This window comes from Mizuhopecten yessoensis, unplaced genomic scaffold (genome assembly GCF_002113885.1).
Source record: "Mizuhopecten yessoensis strain PY_sf001 unplaced genomic scaffold, ASM211388v2 scaffold9969, whole genome shotgun sequence".
NCBI classification, from domain to species: Eukaryota; Metazoa; Mollusca; class Bivalvia; order Pectinida; family Pectinidae; genus Mizuhopecten; species Mizuhopecten yessoensis.
Genome location: NW_018408313.1, coordinates 537,196 through 563,914, shown reverse-complemented (window position 1 = coordinate 563,914; position 26,719 = coordinate 537,196). Strand labels below are relative to the sequence as shown.

Below are 26,719 nucleotides of genomic sequence, written 5' to 3'. Positions count from 1 at the left end.
CCTTTTAGTTTTACAATGCTGTCCGTATAAATTTTGTCTTCGTCCATATTTTGCCATATTTTCACCAATTTTGAAATCGAATCGCCGGTTTGTAGACGATGCATTTTCGAAGTTTCAGTTAAAGCAATTAATATTCACTAATAATGGGTTCTTTTTCAAATCACGAAGTTTGATCAAAATCAGTAACGGTAATTAATTTTGCAAAATTGTGTAAAAAACGAATGTAAAATCATCAATGTTTATATAATGATATCGACGCATTTGTGCTCTCCAAAAACGTGATTAGATATAGCTGATGCTACCTACGGTCAGAACAGTGCGCTGTAATAGGTGCTACAGTTAACATAAGGACAACCACAAGATTTTCCATGCAATTTACGCGTATTGCTTAACATCAAACGACATCGTTCCCAGTCAATATTGACAGGGTAACACTTGGATTATTCCTAGATACAGGTATCAAATTAGGGGTCAGCCCACAATTTTGTTCCGTATCTTGTTCGCTTGAAGTTCGATAGGCGTAATTTATCGTCAATAAAGGCAAATGTCACGTATGTCCCCTTCCTTTTCAGCACGAATCTAGTATGTCACTATATAAACATGCTTATCACATAACTGACCCGTTTCCCTTTGTCATACGCCCGCGTGATAGATATGGTATAACACAATAAAGGGACTACGCTTTCCAAGAACAGCAGATCGTTAATTCAAATGATTTGCTGAAGTCGTGTTCGTGCGTGAGTTTAACGTTTACCTATGCATGGGATGGGTATATTCCTGTTAAAATGACGAGTTCTATATTTTGCATGTCATAATAACCCCGCAGATATATCATGATTATTCTGCTCCTTAGATATTGAAGCAATTCCCTTATGATTCAATAGTATCCTTTTTTATTCATTTCATGATTTGAAAAACCATTGCCAATAAATATTTTGAGGAGCAAAACATGTTTTTACAAACAGTTAATACAGTGCATTCAGAGCAGCAGTATGTTTCTCCGCTTGAAGGACACGTTGTGAACGAAGTCGGGATGAACCATCCCCTCACCAGGTGCCGACCGTCACGGACTAAATTAGCGACTCTAGACGGCGGGAATTAGTCATTGTCGCATGGTAACTCGGTTTGATATCTATGTCAAATTAATTATTTATAAATGTTGCAATCAATTTTAATCGTATATGATGACCGAAAAAAAGCTCGCATGTTTCAAATAAATGTATATCTGGTCTGTGCCAGCACAGGGTCTCTAAGGTCGATGATGACTCATATTTCAGTATTATAATCACTCCATACAGGTCAGTCATCCCTAAAGTTTTATATAAAAAATACATATACTTTCTTGACTGAATATCTGTTTATAGTATCACGTGCGTAGTAGCTTTACTTTGACAATTCTATGACACTTTTCAATATCACTAACTTTCTTGTCAACGGTATCAACATTAACTCATTCAACCCTGAAATTTCCTAATGAACTATTCCAAACTTTGAATTGGAAGAGCTCAAATGTGTCTTTTGGGGTGAATGAGTTAACGTGTCGCTGTTGATTCGCTTCTCCACCACATATCAAGAGTTTCTTGAAAGTTATTCCCGTTTACCAATAGATATAACGAAGCCATGGTTGTCTACTGAATAGGCTTTAGTCTACGCTGTAGAAATGTTCACAGTAGCGTATACGATGTTTTCGGTAAAAGGAAAGCAAATCCACAGTGTTTGTATGTCAAAGAAGGCCAGACGATGTAGCTTCCGTAAGCCCCAATGATACACAAGTAAGGTCGTTTTGACACTATAAAATCAACTGCCATATACCGACAGTATGGTGCCATGAGAAGGAATGAAAGGCCAATAACAGATATCTTAATTACAGGAGTCGAACTTGCTGCCTTGATGTGATGAGCAAATATATTTGTAATAACTATTTTCTCATTGGTTTGATGAGATTAAATTTTAAAAATTACGGTTTATACATTAGAATATTTTCAAAACAATCATATCCATGGGTCCAGATAATGCATCTATATCACGAATACGCCCTCTATGCCCACGCGCCCACACAAAAATATTAAAGATTATTGACACTATACAAAGACGAATATATGGCCATTTGATAATAACCGGTTTGTTCGTAAAGCAAATCGTTCAGAATTCTACAAACACGATGTTTGAATAGCTTGTAGTTCTCTCTTCATACATGATGCATTGATTTGAACGTTCACATCATTCAATGTAAAGGGCACGCTATTAGACCAGAAACTTAACACACAATAGTACAGTTGCGGACCAAGTGTTTGCAAGAAGGTAAGAAAGATGGATCAACGGCAGGCTCTTCAAGGCCTATCGATACAATATTTCACATATATGCATATCTATATGTATCTATATAATAACATGAACATTCTCAGTGTATTTCAATTGTTTAATGATTAATCTAAAGTTTTCCAGAATATGTAAATGTTTCCGCGCGTTACTGTTTGATGTGACTGAAGCCATCCATCATTCGGCCATTCTGCAACTCGGTGTCATACTGCGGTTCCTTTGGGAAATTGAGTTCTATGTTTTCATTTGATTAAAATAAAGAGTGATTGAATTATGACACTTTTCATTTCTTGTTGTTGGTGCAGAATCTGGTTTTTGTTTATGTTCCTTAATATATGTCTTGTATTTTACTACATATGTCTTTATCATTTTGCTATAAATATCAAAAACAAATCAACTCAAATTGCATTGGATCTTTGGTATCCTCAGAAGGATTATTCTGCTTCGTTTTGTCCTAGGAGTGTATGTTTTATCATGGCACCAAGTCATACATTTCAGTTACAACACATGGGTAGGTTCTATATTATTTATCATTGAAAGAAATAATATTTTGCAAAATATAGCTGTCGATCAATAAATTATAAAAGAACGGAGGAAAGAAAAAATAAATATATAATTTGATTTGTTGCACTTCGGGGACAATACAAATGCAACCTAGTGTATTCTTCAGTAGTGTTTCCAATTCCCCCCGACCAAAGGGTTTCAGGCAGGAGTTATATATGGCTACGAATTACAGGTTTCCTCGAGTGAGAACTTGTCAATGTTTTCTGGTACTGATAATCTTGTTAAGATTTGATCGATTGGTATACAAGTGAACTCTGTGCTTCTCTCGGGTCTACACCGAGGGTGTGGATTTCACTAACATGATGTAACGTAATGAGCTTGGGGCAATAAGTTATACATATTCTGTGGTTTGTAATATAGCACAGAGCTTCAAACAGTCAAATGCTAAGGCTGGAGATTATCTCAATCATATAAAAGCTCCGAAGTTTTAGGGGTCAAACTGTGATAGTACGATTAATCGTCATTATGAAGTGAGAGTTAACATTCAGATTGTCAATACCCAACCTGATTAGAAATGTGTTATTATCTTCGTAGTGTACATATGAATATGTATATTTTCCGTAAATGGGTCCGGAAACGTCACAACGGATGGGGGCTGACGTTGTCACCCTTTTATTTTGATGCTCCCTATCGACGTTCAGATACGGTCTTGCCTTTTTGTGTCAGTGTTGCTACATATATACGTTGAATTAAATTATATTCTATTTCATCCTGTCTTTTTTGTAAACGGCTTATCATGTTCAATCAATCAAATATTTTAGGATATGGGTATTAGCAATGTCTCGGTGTTAAGGTCTGCTGTGATGGTCGTAGAGTGGAACGAAGTGTCTTTAATAACTGTACGAAATACATGCAATAAGACAAAAAAGAACACCCTAGATAGACAATTCATGAGATATTTGAATTCGATTTGTTAATAATTTTAATAATGGATTTCATAGAGTATGTTTTTGACACATATGCATTGATACTATGTGATGATATACATTATAGTGTATAAACAAATAAATGACTCAAATCATACATTTACAGATCTTGCCATTGTCTGTCACCAACAAAGTAATTGTGGCGTTTGGAGAAGACATGTTAAGATTGAATTACTGCTGGAACATTTTATTATAAGGAAAATAGCTTATGTTAGACTTCAGTTAATAGCATTGTACTTCCAAATATGGCTCAATTGAAATATAAGATATATTCTTAATTATTAATTTGAAAAGTAAACTTACAGTTTACTGGACTCAAATTAACCGCAATTAGATCTTACTACCGAAAACCTAATTATTATTAGCACAATTTCAGTAAAATGAATGTTGCTTTATTGCGTTCAATGAACTTGTTTAATACATCCAAGGCCGTTGTAGTTACAGTATACATCTACATCCAATGATCATAACTAATAAATTCAGACGTTTTCGTAGGTAATAAAAGTGATATGATTACAATTATTGACACTGTTGAAATGAAATAAGGAACGAATGCAATACTGGAAAAATGTATTGCAGTCTTAAAGAAACGTCTAATTATTGTAAAATAGGATGTTATTGTTTCTCCTAATGGCGACATTCGGAGGGCTGTATAGGTATATTGATTATTACCGCAGTTCTTAATGAACGCAATCAACAGAGATAAGATGAAATGGAGTCACTACACGTATAAGTAACCCCCTTATATAGCAATGTGTAAACTACACTATGTTCTGTACTAATTGAAAGAAAGAAAGAAAGAAAGGAATTTGCTAATTCACAAATATTTGACTTGCAAACATTTCTTGAAACGCCTAGGATGCATTTTCTTTATTTCTTAGCTTTTGCTTTGTTTCCGCATAGTATTCAAAACCCAAATAAGACAGTTATAACAAGAAGGGTATCTGATACTGTATAGAATACCCGAGCAGACAATGGTATTGGTTGTTTGTTCTTTAGGGGTTTTACTTCCTTAAGTGTCAGTATTGAGGTCATATGAAGACGATGCTAATCAAAGATTCGCAACTTGAAGGTCATTGCAAAGCACAGTAGTTAAATACTCTACAAGGCCGCGTTTTCCTGACAGAAAGGGCAGTACGTACCGTTTTTGGGGTTTTTTCGATCAGAGGACAGAACCAATTATATTCCTTTCTTTGGCGAACGTTCAACAATAAAGTAAAAAAACTAGATATTACCAAGACCAAGATAATCATTCGGAGAAAAAGGCAGTCAAAAATAATTGAGGGGCAGATATGTAAATGAAATTGCAATGGATGCAGAATGTTTTATTATGTCTTTTTTGTGTCTCTAAGTATAGGGTATTACATTCCCAGATTTTGTGCAGGATATTCCCACATCAGTCGCCTCTTACAACATGAAGAATGTATCAGTATGTGAATGCATCAATAAGAAGCCACGGAAATAAATAGTGACATTATTTCGTCCTAGCAGCACCGTTCCGTGTTAGATTCTATTTGGTTACCTGTTGGTGTGGTATATTTGGGTAATTTTCAAGACATTGCCTCGATAAATGATTAATTGATCGTTTCACGAGTAGCTTACAGTACATAAAACATTTTCAAGGGACAAGAAGTATTCGCAAACAAAACCAAACGAGATTCGGCATAGACATTACGGAATGTAAAAACGGTAAGGGCTGTCATATATACAAATCTGGATATTGACTATAGGATCGATTCTGTAAATGTCTTCAAGTCTAGCATATGTGATTGCATCACCAATCAATCATATGGACTCCAAAAAGCTCCCCTTATCCTATACGTCACGCTATATTAAATTCCACACGAATAACGACAATGCTAGGCAACCGAGCGAAAAGATATTAGTCGTATACCAGTTATAGTTATTGCCCAATAATGACCGAATTGCCTACTGCCCAACAGAAAGTGACCGAACAGATTGCATTATGATGCTGTATCCTTCCACTAATCCTTCAATCCAAGTGTTGCCTCTTTGACCCGTCGTTTTAGCATTGCTTGGAGAATAGTTCCGACTAGGTATCGATCCATTGCAGTCTAATAGGATTGTAAAGATGTGAACTTACACGTGCTATTCCAAGGACAATCACTAATAGTGTATTAATACACTGCCGGAGCTGTTCACGCCCGACTGTTTAGATGTTGGTAACGCTGCGCGAGAGAGTTAACGGGTCCAGGGGGGTTCGGAGAAACCAAACCTAAGCAACACAATGTCAGTTGTCCTAGAAATTGCATTATATGTTTTTCAAAGTCACTTAACATGTGCCATCTATGTCAAAGTAAGTTAAAAGGTGTCGATTTTATGATGATTTTCTTTTTTCTTTCTCGGCTCCTAAATTTTGGTTAATCTGCCGAACTACTGTTTTGTTTTTGTTGTTTTATCTAGAAAAAAATAATTTCTGTTTTGTATTGAAGGTATGGTTGTTTTTCCTTATCTTGAACCCCGATAACTAGATTATTGTCAGGAGTAGCCATTACAATATGAACAATGTCTTCCATAAATGATAATATAGTTTATTACTAAAACATATTTTATTAGTATTGAAATAACACATTACGTGTATCGGGATTCTAGATTTTAGTTTGATTTTTTTTATTTGTTTCATTTAAAAATATTTTGTAAGAAAATTCCTTTATTAAATCAGGCTTTCAAAAGCTGTACTTAAGTAGTCTGTACAATTCGTAGAATTTTACTTCCTAATCAACAATCTCGCCATCATATCAAAATGATCTGTATAGCCTGCATTGAACCACCCACGCTTAAAACGAGAGAGAAAAACGCATCAAGAAGAAGACCTGTGCATCCATTTGTAAGACGCTCGTCACAATTCACAACATTTTCCGCTCTGGGAATGGTTTCGTTTGGAATCATGATGGCTGTCGACGTATAGACAAAAAAAGCGTTAACATAACGCTATCTTGTTACGCTGTTAATCCCCAGTAGTAGCCTCGCGATGGTTTGTTGTGTTGATCGTTGAAACAAGAGCATGTCAACCTACGCGTCATTATTGATGATTAAAGAGAAACATGACCGGTAGAGAAACGCTAGATAATGTTTGATTACAGTATAAACCTAAAAAAACACGCAAATCAGAGATTAGGTGTCATGAGCACGCACCTTAAATACCGATTTGTAATCGTTTTTGTTTTTGTTGTTTTGCGTTTTGTTGTTGTTGTTGTTGTTGTTGAGGGGGGGAGGGGGCAAAATTCAAAGGAAATAAGCCGCACCGGTGCGCCATTCCGGAATTTGTTCGACGGAACTACTTTCTAGTTTACCATAAAATTTCAGTTTTTTAAACGTTTGTAGTCATTTCACTATTTTCCCTTTCTATTCAAAAAGTAGACTGCGCGAGGCACACGCTTCGAAAGAGTGCAATGTTGCGGTTATTATTAATACACCCTCGAATAATAAAACTTATCCAATAAGTTGTTCTTGTCCTCATTTGAATAACGATATATTCATTATTAATAAGAATTGGCTGCTGATATTTTCAAATTTAGACAGGGTAACCATCCACAACAATGTGCACACTTAACCTCTTAAAGCGTTGGTTATTTAAACAGGCAATAATGCACCTTCGTTATTATTACCCTTAAACACATAATATAACAGTTCACTAGGCCTTAACATCTGATAGTAGGGTAATCAGGACTGGCAAAAGGTAAACATGGTGGTCCACTGTACAGGATGAATATTACATCACCCAGAAACACTGTATTGTTTATTCCTTCTTCCTTACGGGCAAACGCACAACATAGGGTGGTTACAGATTCTCTTTTTTCTTATGGACCCTTGCAAAACATCCTTATTTTAACGTTATTCTACCAATACAGAGTATAAATAACGACTTTGTTATCACTTCGGTATTTTCTTGTTTTATTGCTTTGGTTATTAAAGTTGCATGCTCATTCCTTATGCCAAACATCACCTCGTCTGTCTTGGTATTTGACTAACATACAGGATATGGATAGTTGAGTTTCAAAGCAAAAGTTAAATAGCTCGTTCAAATATGCTTCTACTTGTGAAGTTAGTAAAGCATCATCACGACGTAGATACTATATATAGTATACAGTATGACTTGTAAAGTAGGAATCATCATGAATATCAACTTGGTCTTCTCTACGAGGGAATTGTAAGTGCATGGGGATGTTAGATGAGGTTATTACCACAAAATCGACAACAAAAAGGAATAGATTTAGCCAGGTCAATCCACAGTGGTCATCAAATAGCACCATGATTGAGAAATTCTGCATGGAGGATATCCCATTGCTGTATTAAACCGGAACAAGACTTCTCCAATCAGCCACATCAGCTCCACTAAACATTGCTCTATGACTCTATGCTCTGTGTTGTGTATTTGTGATGGTTTGAAGGTATATAGCCCTCCAGACATCCACATTTTAGCATGAACCCCGAGTTCATAAGAAGGTTAAGGTGGTGATCAACAGAACTAGGTGACAAAGAACTACTTATACATGTTAACAATAACCATTTTGAAAGGTACTGGAATAGGTCATGGTCGTCTATTTCATGAATAATAAACTCAACATGGCAGGCTGGAGACTTGCAAACCAGACTTCATATCTATTTTATTGTTTTCTCCATGTGATCATTTTAAACCCCTTGATCCAAAATGAGCATCTAGTCTTTCAGAGAGAATACACAGGGGCTTAACTCTGCCCTTTTTATTTTGAAAATTTGACATATGTACATGTATGGTGGAGACTTATGTAGGTGGAATTTCTTGTTATTTCGAGAAATTTGTTTATAGTTTAATAAGTTTATGATGCCAGAATATTTTCGCTAGTCAACGACAAGTCATTTAGTTTGATATGTGATAAAAAAACGAGATTGGGTTTTATACCGTTATTAAGAGACAGGCGGTCAGTTGTTGCTAGAAAGAATATCATTATTCCGCTGTATGACAGGAGATAAAATGACCAACTCGTTCTTCATGTACGCATTGTTCAGAAACATATGCCCCATGGTTCGATAGTACATAACTACGCGGATACAGCTTTATAAAGCTGTTGAATCGAGAGATACAGGCTGAATAGTGCATACAATGCCAGACACCACATATGGTACAGGATACGTTTTAGTTTTTACCAGCAGTCATGTATTTACATTTCCACTATAAGTTCCTCTATAATCATTGCCATAAGAAATTGCGTTCATGGGACTATGATCGCAATTGGATCAGTGTCATTTTGAAGCTTCGAATAATGAGACAACAATTGGAAACAAACATGTTGATGACGTTAGAATGTTCCAGGAATCTTACATACTGCAATATCGAAAATAAATGGGAATATCTGTATTTAGGGCAATAATAACTAAAACATTAAGAATGTTGATATAAGGATTGAACAGCTTTTTCAATGTTCATGATTCGGTATGAACGCAAATCGGTTACATACATATTTCATGAAACCCGCCTAGTCGTTCAAACCTTATTTGTGTCTGATCATCTTGTCTTTTCTAAAAACATTTTACCATTTCCTTAGTTTGTTGTTGTTATTATGTAAAGACATTCACCAAGGGTGTTGATGTTAGGGTATCGATTTATATATTTCATTTCACAAAACTATATACGACTAAATCGTTATCACTTAAACTCGGTCATTATCGGAGCGAGTCAGAAGTGAAGAGCTGATGGTAATGGAGCAAAACGTCACAAATTGGATGTACTCGAGATCAGCTCGTGGAAGAACATTTAGCCCAAGTTTGACAAATTAAGAGGCTGTACTCCTGGAGGCCTATCATGTTGTCATTTTGTGTACTTGATGTGTTTATGTCATCTCCAATCCATTAAACATGGGTTCACATGGAGGAGAATATGTTAGAAACAGGAAATAACACAGGACCATTGGTGGATACTGCTATAAGTATACACCTTTGACTTGTGTTACTCTCTCTTTTATAAGTCATTGTAGCAAAGCCTGATTAATCGAACAATTTTAACATTATACCTCAATATAAGTGATGTTTTTTGTTCAATTGTAATGGCAATGGTATAGTTTAACGGCCCATAGACAATTTGAGTCATTTAGGGCCAAACAACAATGTAAAGGCATAAGACATTTGTGTTAAATACGACGTGTTCCATTCTGAGTGGCCTGGCTCTGGGATCAGGAAATACAATGTACTTATGTCTAGTTATGCGTGTTATATAACTTGTCATTAACGTATAAAAAAAAATAAACGTACACATGCTTTTATTACAATTATAGCTATATTAGTTTATATAATTTAGATGGATTTCAAGATAAATATGCAAGATCCATAAAGGGTCCTGGTGCAAATCAAACGGTTTTTGATTTTCTTATTATCGCTTTGAATGAACCCTAGACCAGGTTATTGTGTACTACATATGTAAAACGTTGGGTAGCTGTTCCACTCGATTTTGTTTTGATAGTCTTAACAGTACTTGAACCCATCTTAACACAATAAAAATGGTCGTGATAAACATGTCGGCTGATGGGCGTTTGCAAACAATTTTATTGGCCATTTTTATTAATTTACTTTTCGCAGATTCGATACAGGTATGGCTACAATTCAAAATTGAATGAGGAGGTATACGTCAAACAATAAGATGTTAGATTTAGCAATTAACCAATTACTGTATACACAAGTCACACTTTCCACCGGTTTTCTTTGTGGTAATCAGTGAATGGATTTTTCTGACACTGTCTTTAAAAGGACTGAAACTGGTTACGATCAATCAACTCGAGAGAAAGCACCACTTAATTGGTTCGGTTACGTATTTGCCTACGCTTGTTAGTGTCGAATTGATAACTTGTCTAAACAGAAATCGATAATGTGCCAATTTCGGCCAATGGCAAACATAATAGGTTAATCAACGTTCTCCCACTATTTCTTTATAGCATTTTCGATTTGATGATCCCTGTTATCTTAGCCCAGCTTACTACAGTTGACCCACATGCCTGATCTTACACTGATGTATACCATGTGGGTATATTATTTGAGGGTTGCAGTTTTTCACCTACTTCATTCATCAGTTAAATGTGCATACGGGTGTGTCGTGAGGCTTAATGTATACAATAATTATTGTATCTGTTACCATTTATATAGACAGAGAGGGGGATATTTAATTGTTTACCATTCAATACATACCGGTTTATTCTACCGTGAACCTTTCAATTCCTTTCGTTTTAGGTGGGGAAGGCACTTGGTTTTGTCCCCAGGCCGGGCCATACCAAAGTCCTTCAAAATTGTACTACTTGTTATTCCCTACTTATCGTTCAGCATTTAGGATAACGGCAACAACTGGTTCACCCGGTGTCAGTACAATGTGACCGGGCGGGATACTGTGCTGGGTTCCTTCGGCATGGTAATTCAGTGAGATAGCACTATAAAGCCAGTATCAGATCCGCACTATCACAAGTAGGCACGTAAATTAACATACCCTGTCTCCACAAACATTCACACATGCACGCATACACAATTAAAGGAACGACCTTAAATGACCTAAGCTGTTGATAGGACGTTAGACCATATAAAACCAAACCAAACTTCTTTTTAGTACAAAGATTAGAATGGAACTGTTTAAAACATGAGCAGTGGTTGTTTGTCAATCTTTGGCTGCATATTCTACTGACATCACAGTTGACAACAAAATTGCTTTTTTATAAATATATATTAACGATTGTGTTGAAGAGAGCCACTTCCTGTTTACTTATTATTGAAATTACTGTTTTCTAAATAAGGATATTTGTCTTGTGTAAAGTGAACAGATCACTCCGAGAAGACAACTGATGTGTCTGCACTGTCAATATCACTAAAGCGCTACAGTACAACACAACCCGTGCTCATAATAAAATCAATACACACGAATCACCTTTCAATGGTTTCCAATATGTAGTTATATAATTCATACAGGTCCATTGTAGACAGCACTGGTATTTAGCATTTGCTTAGTTTTCAATCTCTGATATAAATATAATCGATATCAGATGTATATGCTTTTGATGGGGGTATTTGAGGTAATATAACTCCATTTTACGAGCCATGATGACAAAAGTCATGTCATTTCTCACCTTACTTAACCGAGTATCACATTGTCATATCAAATCCGGGATTTTTCTCATTTTTTTTAACCCGAGACATTATCTTCCTTTTTTAACCAAACCGGGGGCATTTCTCTTCTTTCTACACCAAAGAGTTGACACAATACACCTCTAAACAAACCTGAAGGCATTTAAACATTTTTCAAACTGGTCTCATGATATTTCTGACGTTTTTAAATCAAACCAATGAGAAAATGTCTGACCATTTCTAACAAAACAATCAAATTTCTCCCCATGTTTCAACTTTCATGACTCTTTGCCTGCTATATCTGTTCTCATTCCAAACACTAAAGGAAATATTTAACAAATACTTTTTTTCCCGGTAGCAAGCACCATAAACCGATAAAGACACGTAAAATCCACAAAACTAAGAAATTGAGGTGTAATGGAATAAAGTTATTCTGTGAAGTCGTTAAAACCTGTTTATATATCAATGTATTTGGCTGTGAAGAGTCATATAAATAGCTTCTCTCTAGATAACACATAAAAGTGATATCACTTGAATACTTGTAGCACACTTTCCAAGGTTTTTCAACAGTACATTAGTAAGAGTCGAAGTAGTCTTCATGTTGTGACGCCTATTTGACGATAGTCTATCATCTTTTGCTGTACAGACATAATGAACTACATTTATATAAGGTATATTGATATTCAAAATAATATTTCCTCAGACAAAATCAAAATAACTCAATATGAAATTTAACACTGTTTCTCTTTCATAATTCAAAATTGTAAGTAATATAATGAGAAAACCATCTTTGGTTGACAAGAATGATTCAAATAGAACATCCGAGATTTTCAGTACTTCTGCCTTTTATGTTGTTCCATTCCAAGATAAAATCGTTTTAACAACACCATATTTGAAAATCAGGGGCGTGTTATGACCTGCCAGAAAACTAAATAATGCAGGTTTCGTTTCATTTTGCATGGAGCGCATGTTCCATTGAGGACATAATGTGGCAAGGCACTACACACACGTTATCCTGTGGATCATTCGGAATCCCTCGGGACGACTGAAGTTCAGGGTTTCGTGTGGTTTATGAATTATTAACTTCTAATAATAGAAAATGTTGTGTGTTGCCTCGGTTCGTACCGATTGTGTTGAAGTTGATTAATAGTCTAATTATATTTGGTTTGATTCATGCATTAAATAGCGAAGCCGTAGGACAAATCCGATCAGATAGGAGATTATCTATTGGTCCGGTGTAAGTACTGAAACATGCACGCCCAGGTGGAGCTTGCGCTCTGAATAAGAAATCTGTCGACAAAGAGTAGATGTTCGGGAGTAGTTAGGAATATAAATTAAGAGTTTAACCTCAGCACATAAGAGGTGTTATTGTGATTGACGATTCGACCTCTGTGGCGACGAGTAATTGGTGTGAGTACATTGTAGCTGTGCGTCCTTTTGACACGTACGTATTGTATTACAACTTCGATTGATATTGCGTGATATGCTATATGAATGCTCCTGGTTGTTTCCTTATGCTATAATATACCTAAATCTGAACTTGTATCAATAAAAAAGGAAAGTTCATGCATATCTGAGTGTATTAGACAAAAGTTTATTATCATATTATTTTACATTGTGACAAAACTATTGAAGAGACAAATTTTGGTGCCATTTAATTAGTATATTGGATACACAACTAAATGTGTAGTTGCATAATTTACCAGATTTTGATTTTTGAATTATAATATGTCATCTGAAAATAATGAACAAGATTAGGGGTAATAACACATGTGTATCAAATGTTACAAAATTACTACAAGTCATTTGATTATTTATTTAAGCAATGATGCCCTTTACAATGTACATCTCCTTTCTCTTATAAAATATTTATGTACACCTTATAATAATGATACGTGTGTCCTATATGTTAATTAATTCTTATTTGTAACAATTCTGTTTATGTAATCTTCATATTGGAGTAAATAAAGAGAATAATAACGAAGATAAGACAGTTTAAGATACCTGTTACGTAACGTACACAGTCCGTACCAATATAATATTACTGCGGTGTCAGCACTTTCGTGTAATTTCTATTTATTACACTACTCGCTCATATCTTGATTTTTAAAAACAAAATTTGTTAGCACTTCAGTATTATCTTCGTTTTCTAAGTCAAAGACATGACACTGTCTTCTTGTAGAACCCCACACCGATACATTGGACATACATAATACATACCATTACAGATGTTCTGTATGTTGTTGGCTGTGGTCACTCCGGAGGGTATGTCCATAGACCATACAGTTAGTACATAATTGACTTTTGGAAGTTTAGTGAGGTTTTCTGTTTTGTTGTGATGTCTTTTTATGTTATTTTCTTGTTCTATTTTAATTGACACTGCTCGTTTTAAAGCATCTGGTGAATACATGAACACGCTAAACAAATAACCTTGTACATCATATAATTGACCCTAGGAAGTGTGCCCGTCGCCTCCTGGTGTGCCTCGGACAGAAGTGATAAAAACGAATTATTTACCCAACGGTAGATTGACTGTTTCATGACAGTATGCCTTAAAAAACACATTGCTGCAAATATAGATTTGTGTAGAGACTAAATAGAAAATGGGGCTATTTCTTGGGCGAGTGGGTAGGTTACGTTTGTAATGCCGTCACAGATACCAGTATTATTATTAAGGATAACGGAACGTTTTCTTATAAAGAAATGTTATGATTGGCAATAACTTTCCTCGGAAAGCAATTGAGATTGTAGAGAGCAAATTGGTCATTCAAGAAAACAAGACGATTTGAAAGTTGTGATCGAGAGATTCGCAGCTGCCACTACAGTAAGCATACTACTGATGTTGTTTTATGAATAAATATAATAAAAATTGTAATATCATTCCCTTGTGTCTCTAACATTTTATATTAATATGAAAGAAAAGGAGTACAGGTAAAAGACATTGGTATGTCAGGAATATAAAGGTTCATTTGTTTTCTGTTAACATATGTTATAAAATTATCTAGACAGTTTTCTAGTTGGTTATCATATATTTATTTTATATTTGAACTTTATAAATTGTATTTATTGATACTGCTCCTGCTCTTTAGAATGATATATTTGTTTATAAGGAACAGTTTATTATTCTTTCTGCGTAAAGGAGTTCAAATATAACGAGCATTCATGACGTTCTAAATTATTTAGTGTGTCCAAAAACGAGAAAATTGAGAACAAACTTATTACAATAGACAATTATATGGACGATATACATAAAACTACAACTGTAATATAATACAACAACTCCATCCATGTTAGATCAATATGTATTGATTGGCCGACCTAATATTAAACAAATCCAGGTCGCGTTTCATCAACCATATCTAAAATGAAATTTTAGAAAGATATATATCTGTCTATAGACAATGCTGCAAGTAATCGTGCATATCCGATCAATAAACAAACTGGGATGTAAATTGCACCAGCAAACAAATCTGTCAATTTCCGATGAACTGTTTATGTTTATCAGCAGAATCTATTACCAAACAGATCTGTATATGTCAATATAGAATTTCGTAATCATGTTTTTTAGACAGTTAATTATTAACTTAATTAATTAAATTCTTGTGTCTCTTCTTATTCCTAAAATTAACATAATTTAGGGGTTTTACAAAACTCCCCTTCTTTTTTCAACAGCAGTTCAGACTTTTTAGAATTTCTACCTATTTGGACCCTTACGTCACCCTTAAGTCCTAGAAGGAGAACATAGCTGTCTTGTGCAGTTTAATTCATTTTTGGAATATTAAATCTGTTACCAATTGTTGAAGGTGTAGTCATATTTGTATGTTCATCTTCCTGTAAAATATGTATGACAATACAAGTCAAAGGTAATATGCCAAAATTTCATCATAGGGATACACATGTAGCTTTTAGAAATATGACAACATGCAACAGTCCTAACTAAATGATTGAAAAAATAAGATAATATGAATATATCAGAAAAGCATAATTCGAGCTCAAAACCATGTTATATGTACCGTTGAAAAAAGCACGCGGAGATGAAGACCAGGTGTTCCATAAGGATAAGCGACCTCTGCTACAACGACGACACCTGAAAGATAACCTTTCGTTGTCATTTTCTGATTCCATTTGTACCTGCTGCAGTTATGATTCTCCGCGGATCAACTTTGTTAATGTATTTTACAGTTTTATTGTTGGTAGGCTAATGGCTTAGATTCTTTGTTTTCATACATACATTATCAACTCGTGGTTACAACTCCAAACGGTCTTTTTCAATAAACATCTCATCTTGTTTATGAATTTAGAAGGTGGTGTGTTTTCATTGCGAACAATTATTTTGACAAATATTGCACAGTCATATTGGCTGAACAATTGTCAAAGCTGTATAAACATATCCGATGAGTGACCATAATGTCGGATAATAAGGTATAGGTTCACACTCAACTCATAACATAGATTAATACATAAGTGTCCATTAAACAACTTATATTAATCACTCTTGTTAATCCGAATGTAAGCGCGCGGAGGTCTTAATTGGTAGGGAACCGGAGTACCCGGATGAGACCCACGCAGTCGTACAGGTTACCCCATTCTTTTTCACATCCGATTAGGAAATCGAACCCTGACTGATTTGGTAAAAGTCGTTATCCACTGCGCCATCTTACCAACTTTAATATCATTCCCTATATGACGACGTCATATTTACATGAATCTCACTTCGTTTACTTCTGAGTGTAACTGGCCTACTAATACTGTCAAGGGCATGCCAGTTTCACGTGATATATCTTGTGTTAAATTACTACCTCAAATCAGTGTCGTGTTCACATGCATGATCTCACGCATGAGCTTGCTAGTTCCCTATTGGCTTCAGATTAATATTGGTATACTCCTGACGCTGGATAAACCAGCAAGTGTATATTTCTAGTCCTCTATTTTCAAAAGTATGCGACGTCCAAGCGGTATATTATAAGGCCTATCGGACTATGGCTTTTCATCAAGTCATGGTCTCAAAACGTACCCCAGGGACAGGTCTTAAAACTTACCCCAGGGACAGGTCTTAAAACTTACCCCAGGGACATTTGTGTAATAACCAGGTGACAGGATTTAGGTACCCGAGGACAGTGTAGGACTATTTTTAGCCTAGGGACAGGATTTTTTTACCGTAGGGATCGATATGGTCATATTAACCCAGGGACAAGGGTATATTACCGTTGGGATAAGGTTTTATTAACCCAGGGCCAAGGTTTTTTGACTGTAGGGATTTGGTTTTATTAACCAAAAGCAAAAGTTTATTTTACTGTAGGGATAGGGTTATATTAACCCATGGTCAGGGTTTTATTACCATTGTCCATTCTATTCCGATTTACGCAATTCATTCATTAAACCTTTCTATATCAGAAATACAAGTATGTATACATTTATTAAGTTGTTGTCCAAAGAAAAGAAAAAGTTGCTAATTAGGCCAAATATGTAAGAATTGCAAGTAGAAGACAAACAAATGTACTAAATTAAGTCAACTGTGTCTAGTGCTTGTCAGTAATACATAAGTCCTTATCATCAAATATCATTCTATTTTTGATTACATTATTTTTAGCAGTGCAAGATATCTCTCTACACTTCTAGGAGTAGGTGCGGAAGTGGTGTGTATGTGAGTTGTCGTTTACTTGTTTAATTTATGTTGCACTGTATTCTTAAGGAAATAAATGAACGTGAACTGTTAACACTATATTATTTCTTTTTTTTTTCCAGACATTCCCAGTATGCGGACCTGTTGTTGCTTACTAGTGTTATGTTTTGTGACTGTCTCCATAATTGATGCACTTCCTCAAAGAACTCTCACAAGAACGAAACGTGGTTTCAGACAAGGAATAGTCATGCGTATAGGACACGGATTTGGAAAAAGGGGAGATAACTTGTTCGACGACTTTGCGCGGACGACAGAGGAGGAAAACGATTCGCAGTAAGTAACTGCCACTCAGCAGGCGGATATTACCGAGATCAATGTTTGATTAAATGGTGTCAGAAAACATACTCCATTTTTATATGTATAAATGAAGCTTGTGTTGAAAATAGTGTGACTGTATAGCTATTGCCCGAACCTTTCGGAGTAGACTGAGTACATCTGTTGTGTATTATGTGTTAGTATAATCATCAAATTCATAACTTATTGAAGTATTTGTATCCGCTCCCTTTATTTCTATTGTTCTTTACATGTATTTGTATTGCAAAAGCTTGATGGTAACATGTTTGTCAGTAGAAAGAAATACAAAAAAAAGAATATGCTCCAACTGAGAGACATGTAACTTTCACAGGTATCTTAAGAGTTTAACATCATAATTATGAATTCAATTTCCAATTATGAATTCAGCGAAACAAAATCAATACATTTTTATTTCCGTACTTAAATTTCTTGAACTTGAATATACATTTGTACTTGTATTTATACCTGTAAACGATAATGTATCATTCTTCAAGATAATGATCGGAAACTCTAAAAGCACACATACACACTCGTCCACCCCACTCACATACACATAAACATATGTATTACGCACATACATATAAGACTTGAATTGTAGATAAACCATTAATCCTACACGCCTTTCTCAAAAAAACCTATATTGTTTAACCGTATTATTTCAGAGTAATCAATCTTCTGTAAACACAATCAACGTGTATAGGCGTAATCCCAGATCGTTTCATTGTTTTGGTTATTTTAGTCCGGCAATGAAACACAGAGTGTTATTGCATTACCACGACATGGCGCGGAAATATGGGTGCGATCATGGTCTCTGGTGTGTTTTATGGCGCGAACATGATCTCACGTTGGTGTTAAATTCAGGCTCTATGACAAGCATTTCATTGATGCGAGCGTAAACTATCACCGGTACGATGCGGCTGTAAACCCACCGTAAACTATGACCGTCTTAATTAAATTACTCTCCGAAACATTGTCAACGATGACAGATGAAGTGGCACGGCTATATTATAACCATTCAACAGTGCTATATTGATATGGCACTTTCATGGATGTCATAAATGTCCACGGATAATGACAAATTGTCTACAGTGAGGTCTAGTCAGTTGTGGCGGTCTCGCTAACCTTATGGACAACGCTTTCGACAATACCTCACAGGAAAGGGTAAAAGTAACGCCAGTCGTACCAAGTCTCTTCTCCCTTAGATAAAATCTATCGAGTAGGTCTCACACATTTTTTAAATAAATAAATCATTTGTTCGCGTATGCTCAAACAGTAAACTGTAAGTTATATAAGCATAAAAGAACAGTGTTTAACAGCTAGTATCAAATGTTATATTTTAAACTCAAATCTATCACTAGCAGCAATAGAGAGCAATAAGAGATATGATTTTAATGACATTGCTAAATACAGTAATGTGATACATATCCAACTTTAAACAATGTATGGATATCTTTTTTATCCGAATACCATACGCTTGACAATCGATATCTTAAAAAAACGAAACAAATGTGTAAAAATATACTCAAAAAAGAAGCAAAAATAACTAGTTTGCAACTTATAAAACAACCATAAAATATAGGTTTTGTTTCCTGTCCAGTGACTTGTGTTCTAATAAATATGTTTGTTATAACCGATTACACCTTGTTTGCGCCAGGTAGACTTAAATGCTGACAATGTGTCACCTGTTCTCCCTCTTAACAGACTAATAGACTGACAATGGGTCACCTGTTCTCCCTCTTAACAGACTAATAGACTGACAATGGGTCACCTGTTCTCCCTCTTAACAGACTAATAGACTGACAATGGGTCACCTGTTCTCCCTCTTAACAGACTAATAGACTGACAATGGGTCACCTGTTCTCCCTCTTAACAGACTAATAGACTGACAATGGGTCACCTGTTCTCCCTCTTAACAGACTAATAGACTGACAATGGGTCACCTGTTCTCCCTCTTAACAGACTAATAGACTGACAATGGGTCACCTGTTCTCCCTCTTAACAGACTAATAGACTGACAATGGGTCACCTGTTCTCCCTCTTAACAGACTAATAGACTGACAATGGGTCACCTGTTCTCCCTCTTAACAGACTAATAGACTTACAATGGGTCACTTGTTCTCCCTCTTAACAGACTAGTAGGCAGGCTAACAATGTGTAACCCGTTCTCCCTCTTAACAGACTAGTAGGCAGGCTAACAATGTGTCACCCGTTCTCCATCTTAACAGACTAGTAGGCAGGCTAACAATGTGTCACCCGTTCTCCATCTTAACAGACTAGTAGGCAGGCTAGCAATGTGTCACCTGTTCTCCCTATTAACAGACTAGTAGGCAGGCTAACAATGTGTCACCTGTTCTCCCTCTTAACAGACTTGTAGGCTAACAATGTGTCACCCGTTCTCCATCTTAACAGACAAGTAGGCAGGCTAACAATGTGTAACCTGTTCTCCCTATTAACAGACTAGTAGCCAGGCTAACAATGTGTCACCTGATCTCCATCTTAACAGACTAGTAGGCAGGCTAGCAATGTGTCACCTGGTCTCCCTCTTAACAGACTAGTAGGCAGGCTAACGATGTGTCACCTGTTCTCCCTCTTAACAGACTAGTAGGTAGGCTAACAATGTGTAACCTGTTCTCCCTCTTAACAGACTTGTAGGCTAACAATGTGTCACCTGTTCTCCCTCTTAACAGACTAGTAGGCTAACGATGTGTCACCTGTTCTCCCTCTTAACAGACCAGTAGGCTAACAAGATGTCACCTGTTCTCCCTCTTAACAGACTAGTAGGCAGGCTAACAATGTGTCACCTGCTCTTCCTCTTAAAAGACCGGTAGGCTGACAATGGGTCACCTGTTCTCCCTCTTAACAGACTAGTAGGCTGACAATGGGATACTGTTCTCCCTCTTAAAAGACCGGTAGGCTAGTAATGTGTCACCTGTTCTTCCTCTTAACAGACTAGTAGGCTAACGATGTGTCACCTGTGCTTCCTCTTAACAGACTAGTAGGCTAACGATGTGTCACCTGTTCTCCCTCTTAACAGACAAGTAGGCTAACAAGGTGTCACCTGTTCTCCATCTTAACAGACTAGTAGGCTGACAATGGGTCACCTGTTCTCCCTCTTTAAAGACCGGTAGGCTAACGATGTGTCACCTGTTCTCCCTCTTAACAGACTAGTAGGCTAACGATGTGTCACCTGTTCTCCCTCTTAACCGACTAGTAGGTAGGCAGGCTAGCAATGTGTCACCTGTTCTCCCTCTTAACAAACTAGTAGGCAGGCTAACAATGTGTAACCTGTTTTCCCTCTTAGCAGACTAATAGGCAGGCTAACAATGTGTCACCTGTTCTCCCTCTTAAAAGACCAGTAGGCTAACGATGTGTCACCTGTTCTTCCTCTTAACAGACTAGTAGGCTAACGATGTGTCACCCGTTCTCCCTCTTAACAGACTAGTAGGTAGGCAGGCTAGCAATGTGTCACCTGTTCTCCCTCTTAACAGACTGGTAGGCAGGCTAACAATGTGTCACCTGTTCTCCCTCTTAAAAGACCAGTAGGCTAACGATGTGTCACCTGTTCTTCCTCTTAACAGACTAGTAGGTAGGCAGGCTAGCAATGTGTCACCTGTTCTCCCTCTTAACAGACTAGTAGGCAGGCTAACAATGGGTCACCTGTTCTCCCTCTTAAAAGACCAGTAGGCTAACGATGTGTCACCTGTTCTCCCTCTTAACAGACTGGTAGGCAGGCTAACAATGTGTCACCTGTTCTCCCTCTTAAAAGACCAGTAGGCTTTTCAGGATTACTTACTTTTAACAGACTTTTAGGCTTAAATGTGTTATATGTACCTGCTTTTCCTAATAAATAAATCTGTAGCATAATAATATGTCACCACAGCAGATCAGATCTGAAGTGTTAAGATGCGTCATCTAATCCTTGATTTAACAAAATGGTAGGCTAAAATGCGAAACCTGGATTATTTGTCGAAGGCATAATAAACTTAGCAGACAACTTTCTTGTTGAATATGTCTAAAAGGATAACATTTAGATTACAAAATTACGTTTCATTGCAATTAAAATTATAATCGGGAGACCAGGGGGATACGATTCACAATTTTCGCGTATATCTCATACATCACTTTTATATCACAGGTGTTAACACCTGGAAAAGCTAACAGCATTTGAACACCTCTACTCTGATCCCCTGCCGCTTCATTCTCATTTTAATTAAGCTTATAACCAGGTAATGGCTCGTAAATCAGGTGCAATATTTCCTGGTGTGGCATCGTCTAAAACATGGCCTGATCAAACGGAATCTCACGCATCACTACGAGACATATGATGTCCGTGTTCTGGTGTATTTTCCTAGGTTGTTCACAAATATAGTCTTAAAATAATACGATCGAGTATTTTAAAGATTTGTAAAACGTTCCATGATTGCATGTCCATATGATTCATATCATACACATGCGTAAAGGTTTAAAGCGCGTTAGCTTAACACTTGCTTAGATATCGTACTTGTGACTCTGTTTGGTATTGAAACAATCACTGACAAACTGACTTTGTAAATAAAGTTCTTGAGGCAGGAAACATATATTAGAGCAATACTTTTCTACAAAATAAGCTGTTCTGTTGGAGATGCATGTATATGGTGAGTCAAGCCTACAGAGAATTAGTAAGAAGTTTGTTAGTGTTTGCTCATGCATAAAGTGCATCATTTATAAAAAATTGAAGAATTGCGGTCCCAATGCCATGTTTTATATAATGCCTATTTCTAGGATATTTACGATATCCAGCTTAAGCAAGTCCCTTCCAATCACTCTGGCCTCTTAATACCCATCTAGCTATTCATCCCACAACACTGACGTATTGGCGTAGGTCGATAGGAGCACGGATCTGATTGGTCCATTGAGTGATCAATCAACACCGTAGGGGACAAAGGACACTCCTTGAGGAGTCCTGGGGCCACACACATCCGGAATTAGTAATAATCCCTCTCATGGATTCTGCTTTGTTTATAGCCTACAGTTGCTTGGTTACAGCCAATGTCAATATAGACTCCCAAAGGATTAATGAGACGACGCTTTTAATTGGTCATCTCATTGATCAATGGGGCGATCTCAAAGGTCAATATCCATGTGTGTATCCACTGGAGTTGCTCTGTCGACAGCCATTACAGTAAATCTGTGTGTTGATAGATCATTTGTTCATCCCATTAGTTGATAAAAGAGTATCTCATCTTGCTCTCAATTAAACCAAATCACATGGCTGAATATGATAATGCAAACAATTAAGAGAAGGTTGTGGTAACCTTGAGTTATCCACACACTGTGGGAAATAAGCCGTGGCCGATGGATCACGTGATACCGGAGACATTTTTACATGTCGGAGTCTTTTAGTAAAGAGCTTTCATTGAAAATTAGTTTTATAATTAAATGTTATGCATATAAATATTCTCTAAAATATAACATTTTCATCATTCTACTTTACGTTTTGATGCATGCGTTGTTTTATGTATAAGTATCATCAATAACGTTTCGGGTCGGTTCATGTTTCTTCCGCTATCGCTATTAAATTGTCAGACGAAATTCAGGTACGGCTCGGTATAACATAATGCTATAACATATGAGTATTGACTACTTGGTATATGTCGAAAAGAATTAGGTATATCATTTTTCTAGCGAACATCAAACACTGTAGCTTCTGATTAGCTTATTAGCTAGGGGCCAAAGTCTTTATTCTATTGAGTGGACTGTACTTAAAGAAAGTGAAACAATATTTTCAAGACTGTTTTTCAGAGTTAAAAAGAATTCAACTTCGCCTCTAAGGAATGGAGAAAACTACAACTTAAAAAACATAATGAAACTTCTCGATAAATGTTATTGGCAGGTGTGTAATGTGCAATACACATATTATGTGATATCAATATGACCGCCGCGGCCTCTGATTGGATGAGATGAAACTGTTGTATTTTGGAAGGACTGTTAACGAATGATGCTCTCAAGGATTCCGACAAAAAACTGAGTAAATTATATCCTTCTTCGTTCGAGTGGTATAATTGTACATGTATATTTGTTTTATGTTGATTGACTGACTTTTCAATATTCCAGTTGACCGCTAGAACTTCTAATTGTCAAATATATTTACTGCTGTCGATCGAAACATTTTAACATAATTCAAACATAATGACAACATGCACAGTCAACAACAGATAATTCTAATGCTGCATAAATGTACGTTGTATACGTTGCAAGTTTGGGGGAAATTTGCAGAAGTTCTTGTAATAGTGAGAGTAAGTTGAAATAACCTGGCTTCTTATGTAAATATTTTCTTTTCGTATTCTCCTTTGAAAATAGTGTCATTTGCTGTCCTGTCATATATCTGAAGGTTTGCATATCGTAAATAATTGTAATTAAGTTCTCATTTTAAAAGCAGCTCAATTACCGTAAGGTTAAGGGTAAAATTGCATATGTTCTAATCGCAAATAAGAGTTGCATTCAAAGTTATGACATGCTTCCTTCTATATAGAAGATGAAGCAGCCAACGGAGTTTTCAGACTAAGAGTAACTTCTTCTGTCGAAGTTTTCATAGGCGTGGCGGTTCATAAATTATACACTCAGTTTGAGTCCATGCTTGAATAAGTGTAGAAATTGTAACATAAAGGACCCGAAATATAACCAGTTTGTTTTCTTGTTTTGTTTTTCAAACACTACAATTTTATAAGAATCCATGGCATGGTTGTGTTAAAAGAATTAAATTTTTTTAACTGGGCTTTAATATTTTACACTAATGTCAATGGTCACAATATGGTTTTATGTGTTTGTACCCCTTCCCTGAAATATAACCCATGTACAATGTCAAGTGTTACGGTAGGTTAGTCACCAATTGTCAGACCGATTACATTGAAATGGTAAACACCAATCATCGGTATCTCTTCATTTCCTCTATTGTTAGGATTCCGTGTTTTCATTTTTAATCATAACTGTCTGTTATTGTTTAAGATAATTGCATTGCAGATTATTTTTTTATAATAAAAAAGTCCAATTTCAATTAAAATCTATAATTCTATAATATAACCCGGAACATGTATTATCCGGCATGTCTTACAGCTGTGTCAGGGGACACCGTTGCAACAGTTCTAGGCCACACATCTCGTTACATAGAATCAGTGGAAATGAAAGCCAAACGACGTGTCACAGGGGTCTACTAAAATCCTAATTTCTCTCATATAAATAAAAGATCGGAATTCCTTAATCCTGAAGCAGGAATAAGAAACCGTCTCAATTATTACTTTCGCTCGTCACTATGACGACAGCTTCTGTGGAAAGCATGCATAGATTGCTGGAATTTAAATATTTCCATTTGTATTTAGTCATTTGTAATATCATGCCAGATGAAATAAATAAAATATAACATTATTGACTTTTTCTGATTGCAGACTTAGGGATATTTACCTTGACGAAGTCATTAAATCCTGTTATTATCAGAAGTAAAATCCTACGGAAAGTCGATAAAACAAAAAACATCAAAATGGTATGAAATATTTTGTAGCGTCAAAAACATTCTTGAAGTTTTCATATCCTTTTATTTCAATTTTAAAAGCAAATTCGGAATAGTCTCTTTAAAGGATGCCAAAACTACAACATACACGGTACTCCGATTCAATAGGAAACACAGCAGCAGGAACGGCAGATACATTATAAATAAGGACAACGCCCTCATACACCCAAATAAAATACGGGAGGCGATGTTACTTCAAGATACATAACAGGATAAATTAAAACAATATCCATTTATAGTGAGGGGATGACAGAGAAATCTTAAGCCGAATGGTGGTATTCTTAACTGTCATATTCGAGGCTTGCTTCAAGGCATTGAGATTTATCAGGCATACTTTCAACATACTGTAGGATTCGTTTTTCTACCATCCTGTCAGTAAATTAAATCATTGATAATCATATATGTCATCCGTGTTTTATTTGGATTTGCAATTGACCTTTCCCGTTGAAGTTGACATCATAACTTATCGGTCTACTGACGTCATCGTATTGTGTCTATCCGTGTGCTGTCATACCTTAGGGATGAGAGAAAGTATACCCTATGTGTGACAGAAAAAAAATGTACCCTGGGAATGACAGAGAATGTATACCCTTTGGTTGATAGGAAAATCTTAAAGAGCTAAAACGTAATACATATTTTAACACACTGACTAAGATTTGTACAAGTTAATGTCGTGCGTGCTTTTTGATCCTTCAATGTATGCGTCCGTTAAAGTATGTGGCAAAGTTGTTACTTAATACGGCTCGGCAAAATATTGGGAACGAAAATAAAGATAACTGTATGACATCATCCCATCAGTCTGCTTTAAAAGGCTCACAGCATAGTTATCAAGACATAAAACGCGTAATAAACAACGTTTGATTTTGTCCATATGCACTGTGACGTCAAACAGTTAAGGCGGGAATAAAAAATGATTAAGAACCTACTTCATAATCATAATGTCTTACACAACTTATTGTCGTGTTGGAATGTCGTAAATTCGGTTAAGTTAAGCTACCACAAGGGCTTCATTGTACAATTTGACATATTGAGAGTTGTGCGTATGGTTACATACGTCATTGAATTAGCACCGCTGAAAACCGATGAATGTCCATTAAATGTGCTATAATTACACCTACAAAATGAAACGAGCTCAGTGTTTTTTTCTTTGATGGGAGATTTTAAGAAAGTCTGCACTAAATCTGTTCCATGTGTACGTTCATAAGTCTCTTTCAAGTCAAAGGAAATGTTTGCCACCTACATTATTCCAAAAATGTTTTCCATTAGAACGAAAAGACCGGATGACGGTACCAT

The 26,719-nt window shown here is 36.1% G+C and overlaps 1 protein-coding gene across 2 annotated transcripts in view; it reads left to right on the top strand.

The window, feature by feature from the left end:
* Positions 1-26,719, top strand: part of LOC110459124 — a 56,832-nt gene that overhangs the window by 20,201 nt on the left and 9,912 nt on the right. Inside the window, exons 1-2 of one of the 2 annotated variants that reach the window (XM_021511219.1) lie at positions 13,126-13,350; positions 17,652-17,862. In XM_021511219.1, the coding sequence (XP_021366894.1) occupies positions 17,663-17,862 (200 nt within the window). In that variant the 5' untranslated portion in view covers positions 13,126-13,350; positions 17,652-17,662. Of the gene's footprint in view, positions 1-13,125; positions 13,351-17,651; positions 17,863-26,719 lie in introns of those variants that run through there. The other variant, XM_021511218.1, reaches the window with a different exon arrangement.